The sequence below is a fragment of the Calidris pugnax genome, unplaced genomic scaffold (genome assembly GCF_001431845.1).
Source record: "Calidris pugnax isolate Ruff unplaced genomic scaffold, ASM143184v1 scaffold133, whole genome shotgun sequence".
Classification (NCBI taxonomy): Eukaryota; Metazoa; Chordata; class Aves; order Charadriiformes; family Scolopacidae; genus Calidris; species Calidris pugnax.
In genome coordinates, this window is record NW_015090977.1 from 2,486,291 (window position 1) to 2,491,727 (window position 5,437).

The following is a 5,437-nucleotide window of genomic DNA, read 5'->3' on the forward strand; positions in this document are numbered from 1 at the left end:
CTCCCCGCCACTGCTCACACCCCGCTTCCACCCCAGCCACCCAGAGGAGCCGCCAGGCGGGGAGGGGAAGGGGAGCGCGCCCCACGGGCTGGCCCCACGCCGCCACGTCTGCAGATGAAATGGGGGGGACCTGGGTTACCCGGACCCCCGCAGGGGAGCCATTGGGTTCCCCCTTTGGCGGGGGGCTCCAGCCCGGCCGTTGTGTAAGGGGGAGCCCTGGCCGTGTGGGGGGCAGGAGAGGAGGCCTGGGGGTGCCCCTACCGTAGCTTCGCAGTCCCGGTCGCTGCCGCCCTTGGGGGCGCCTGTGTTGTGTTTGCCGTGTGCACCCCGTGTACCAAATAGCCTAACAACGAATAAACGGTAGAGACAGCGCTGTGCCGCCTCCTCCCTCGCCGCCGGGAGCCCTGGGGTGGTGGTGGGGGGACGACACGACACACCGTGGGCTGCCCCATCCCTCGGCCGGGTCCGGGCACCAGCGCGCAGCGTGTTGTGCTCACTCATGCAATGAGTTGTGCCTGGTCTCAGCTCACCCGCACTCATCGTGGGACGCTGGGAGCTGGTAGGCGGGGCAGGGCCCTCCCTACGAGCCACGGGGCGGGTGAGGAGCCCTTAATGAGCCCCTATTTCCCGCCCCCGGTCACTCGTCCCCCGTTTCCAGCTTCCGTTACCGGCCGCGGCGCTCGGCGCTGCGCAGGCACGGCCTGTCCCCCCGCGGCAGCCGTAGAGACCCCGCGGCCAAAAGCCCGCCTCCTCAGGCCGGATGCCGCGCTCTGATTGGTCTCGCTGCCCGCCCGTCTGCGCCACAGCCCTCCGGCCTCCACGTCTATTGGCTGTCGTGAGGGCCGGGCGCTCTGATTGGCTGGGCTAGGCGCAGGCCCCGCCCTCCCCCGCTTGATGCGGGAAGTGAAGATGGCGGCGGCGGCGGCGATAGCGGCGGATGAAGCAGGTACCGGTGGTCCCCGGGGGTCGCTCAGCCCCTGTCCCCGTTCCCGGGTGCCCGGTCCCGGTGAGCCGGGCCGGTGCTGAGCGCTGTCCCCTCAGAGCGGGCGCGGGGCCGGCGGGCCGCCCTCTCCTTCGCCGCCATCGCCGTGGTGCTGGGGCTGCCGCTGTGGTGGAGAACGACCGAGACCTACCGCGCCGCGCTGCCTTACGGGGAGATCGACGGGCTGGGACAGCTGCCGGTGAGCACCGGGAGTTGGAGGAGGGACCGGGATCAGCGGGTCCCCGGGCTGGGGTGCCCCGGGCTGACGCCTCTGCTCAGTTCCAGCTGACCGTGCCCGTCGCTGTGGTCTTCGCCCCGGGGTCGGTGCCCGGGGACCTGCCGAGGCCGCTGCCCTTCAGGGACGTGCAGGAGATGGAGCTTTCCGTCAACCGTGAGAGACCCCCTCGGCTGTCCCCAACCCCTGTGTCCCTCCCGGGTGGCCTCGTCCTTCCCCGGGGTGTCCCTGCCTTTCCGTGGCTTCTGTCCCCGGGTGGATGTCACCCCACAGCTCCCCACGCTCATGTCTCTGTCAGCACCATCCCGTCCTGAGCTGGTAGAACAGGGGAGCAGTGGGTTCAGCTCAGGGTCCACAGGAAAAAGACCATCCCCCTTCCTTGGGGACAGGGCTGGTGGCAACCCCTGGGGGGTGTGGGTCGTGCCATGGCTGGCGGGGGGCAGCCCTGCTTGCCAACACAGACCAGCTGAGGCCATGTCTTGTGGTGGGTCAGTCAGCTGAGGTTCGAGCTGGTGACCTTGTGGCATGTGTCCCCATGGGGGCTGTCCCTTGTCCCTCTTAGAACCTTCCAAAGGGCTGGGGCTGGTGGCTTCACTCTGGCTTTCTCCCCCACAGTGAGAACCACCGTCACGTCCCGCTACGAGATGATCTATCGCAGCACCACGGCTCAGGAGGAGGCAGCGCTGGGGGCACCTACTGCCCCAGGTACCAAGATCACGGTGGTTGAGGGAGCTCCATGGAGGACCCAGGCTCCTCTTTCTGAGGCTGGTTGAGCTGAGGACTCAGCTTCACTGCATTTTGGGGTGGGAGGGGGATTGGAGTGAAATTCCCAACCCTGCTAACGCTTCCATCTTTCCCCAGAGGCTGATGCTGCTCTGCACCCGCTGGAGGACACCTCCTTGGGCTCTCTGACCGTGTACGTGGTCCCCGAAACCTCCTCTCTCCTGCCTCAGGTAGGGAGCAGCACCCTGCTGTGCCAACCTCGGCTTATTTCACCCTGTTCTGGGGTGGGTTGGTGGGAGCCAGCCCTCACCCCTGCCCCTTCCCCTCAGGGCATCAGTGTCTACGTGGGGAAGCACCGCAGTGCCCTGGTGAGGGCTGGGGGGGGCCTGGCTGCCCTCCGTGCCCGCCTCCAGCAACTCACACACGTGATGTCCTTCACGGCCAGCTCCATCACCGCTGCCCTCACGGACCGAGTGCCCGACGGCCAGCTTGGCCCTGATGCCCGGCGGCATTTGAAATCCAGCCTGGGTACGGATGTGGGTGCCAGCCCCATTCCTTCAGCTGGGGAAGACTCTGGGGGAGACGCTGTTCCTGTAGCATCCCTGGATGTCTTGTGGGGTCACAGACCCCAGGGTCTTCCCTTTAGCATTGCTTTGGGCTGGCACCCATGCTGCAGTTTTCACTGAATTTTAGAGTTGGAAGGGACCATAGAGATCATCTAGTCCAACTCCCCTGCTGAAGCAGGATTGCCTAGAGCTAGAGCATGTTACTCAGGAGCATCCAGGCGGGTCTTGAAAATCTCCAAGGAAGGGGACTCCACACCCTCCCTGGGCAGCCTGTTCCAGGGCTCTGTCACCCTCACCGTGAAAAAGTTTCTCCTCATATTTGAGTGGAACCTCTTATGTTCCAACTTGTGCCTGTTGCCCCTCGTCCTCTCACTGGGAACCACTGAAAAGAGTCTGGCTCCCTCCTCCTTCAACCCTCCCTTAGTCGCGGCGTGTTGGGTCGCTGGTGCACAACCCTGCATCGGGGAGGATCAGGGAGGAGGGGGTCATGTCCTGCTTCTCTTGGGAGCTCTGTCGTGGCCACCTGCCCGGCTTCAGCATCAACAGGCAGTGGCCATGCTGATGCCTCACAGGCTGTGCTCGGCAGGGTACGAGATCACCTTCAGCCTGCTGAACCCCGACCCCAAGTCCCACGCCGTGGAGTGGGACATCGAGGAAGCCGTCAACCGCTACGTGCAGCCTGTCCTGGACAAACTGAGCTTGGTGGCCAACTTCTCTGTTGACTCGCAGGTGAGGACTTGGGAGATGTGATGGGGAAAGCCCAGCCCTGGCCGTGCCGGGTGCTCTGGGACATGCTTCTCTACCAGCAACTTCTCTGTTGTGTGCCTGCAGATCCTGTACTACGCCGTCCTAGGAGTGACACCACGCTTTGATAAGGAGTCCTCCAGCTTCCTCCTGAGCGCCCACAGCCTCCCGCACGTCATCAACCCTGTGGAGGCCCGGCTGGGTGAGCGCCGTGGAAGGAGGAGCAGGGCTGGGCTCTGCCTCAGCACTGTGTGTGGGCAGTCTGCTCTCGCTGTCCCTGCCACCCAGGGGACTTCTCTGACTCTATCCTGCTGCAGGCTCCAGTGCTGCCTCGCTCTACCCTGTGCTGAACTTCCTGCTGTACGTGCCAGAGCGTTCCCACTCTCCCCTCTACATCCAGGACAAGGATGGAGCCCCAGTGAGCACCAACGCCTTCCACAGCCCCCGCTGGGGTGGCATCATGGTATGGGGCCGTGGGGGTGCTGGCAGTGCTTGGACAAGTGGTGGCTCCCCATCCCCTGCTGGTACCAGGGCTCACTGATGCTCTCCTGCAGGTTTACAACGTTGAAGCCCCTGCTTCCCCTCAGGCTTCCCTCCCACTGCGCGTGGACGTGGACATGGTGCGAGTGATGGAGGTTTTCTTGGCCCAGCTCCGGTGAGGATCATAAATAATGTGGCTTTTCCCTCCCTGGGGCTCCGTGTGCTCTCCTGGCACACGTGGAAATCGAATGGGTCAGAACAGGCTGTATCTGTGCAGCTTGTTCGCTCCTCTGTGGGCTCTGGGAGGCTGAGGGTGGCTTTTTGTGGCCTTCAAGGAGCTGACCATCAGCCAGCGCTGCTCTCTGGCTGGTGTTGCTGGTGTATCTTCCATCTCCTGGAGTGGGAGCCTTGTCTTGTCGTGTCCCTTATGCAGGAGGCCATCAGGTGTGGGTTGAGCCCTGCCAAGAGTGAATGAAGCAGAGAAGGGGAAGAGTGGGGGGAGCGCATGTGGGACCACAGGCTTGTGATGTGGGCTGGGACCTTCTCCTCTAATCCCAGGTTACTGTTTGGGTTATCTCGGGAGGAGCTGCCTCCTGAGTTCCTGCTGGAGAGACCAGGGAACGAGGGGCTGGCCGACTGGGAGCTGGACCGCCTGCTCTGGGCCCACACCGTGGAGAACATTGCCACCGTGTCCACCACCTTGACCTCGCTGGCCCAGCTCCTGGACAAGATTGGGAATATTGTCATCAAAGACGATGTTGCCTCTGAGGTAGGACTGTGGTGTTGCTGGCCCTGTGCAGACCATGAGCTCTTGTTGGTGTGGTTCTGCCCAGGCCTGGCAGCGAGTGAGACCCACAGGCTTGTTCCTGTGGTTCTCCCTTGGTCAGGAACTGACCATCGGTGTTGTTGCCACACAGGTGTACCGAGCGGTGGCCTCAGCGCAGAACGCCATGGCCAAACTTGCCGCGGGCCACCTGCACTCAGCTTTCCAGGCCAGCAAGGAGGCAGTCACCTCCTCGGAGCGGGCCTTCTTTGACCCATCTCTCCTCCATCTCCTCTACTTCCCTGATGACCAGAAGTTTGCCATCTACATCCCGCTCTTCCTGCCCATGGCTGTCCCCATTCTCCTCTCCTTGGCCAAGATCGTCCGGGAGACCAGGCAGCGTAAGAAGGAGCCCACCAAGGTGGACTGAGCCCCTCACCATGATGCTCTGCCTCGGGGCTGGGGTTGTCCCCACCTCGTGCAGTGTGTTGCCACGGATCCGTGGCCCGAGAAGGTCCCCAGAACTGTGTCAGGGCTGTGCCCTGCCTGGGTCTGCCATGGCCAAAGATGCAGGAGCGGGAAGAGAGGTTGCTTTGAGGGGTGGGAGATGTTCTCAATCTGGGTCCTGGGATCTCAGCAACGCTGAGATCCATGAGGAGGGAGGGGGCTCCCCGGGGCCTTGCACTGTCTTCAGAACAAGCTGCTGGATGAATTAAAAGAAAAACCCTGGTGTGGGGCTGTGTGACCCTCATCTGCTTTGCCATTAGCCCTCTGGGGGTGCCCGTTGCCCTACCTTCCCCTTGCCCAGCTTCCATGCCCCTGCAGCCCCCCCCCCCATTGCTTTATGGGGTCTGGCTCCTCTCTGACACACATTTAGCCACTTAGGTTTATTTAGCCCAAAGCACTTGGGGAATTTAACACTATTTATGGGGTTTGGATGTTGG

At 63.1% G+C, this 5,437-nt stretch overlaps 1 protein-coding gene across 2 annotated transcripts; it reads left to right on the top strand.

The window, feature by feature from the left end:
• Positions 1–882: 882 nt before the first annotated feature.
• PIGS (phosphatidylinositol glycan anchor biosynthesis class S) lies at positions 883–5,244 on the top strand. 2 transcript variants are annotated; one of them, XM_014953042.1, is made up of 12 exons: positions 889–946; positions 1,042–1,181; positions 1,262–1,373; positions 1,833–1,922; positions 2,079–2,170; positions 2,270–2,468; positions 3,093–3,235; positions 3,338–3,452; positions 3,568–3,713; positions 3,805–3,905; positions 4,289–4,499; positions 4,648–5,244. In XM_014953042.1, exons 1-12 carry the CDS (start codon positions 895–897, stop codon positions 4,921–4,923), a joined length of 1,677 nt encoding a protein of 558 aa, XP_014808528.1. In that variant the 5' UTR covers positions 889–894; the 3' UTR covers positions 4,924–5,244. The 2 variants fall into 2 exon arrangements, with proteins under 2 accessions (XP_014808529.1, XP_014808528.1); XM_014953043.1 differs by lacking the exon at positions 1,262–1,373 and having other exon boundaries at positions 883–946.
• Positions 5,245–5,437: the final 193 nt, after the last annotated feature.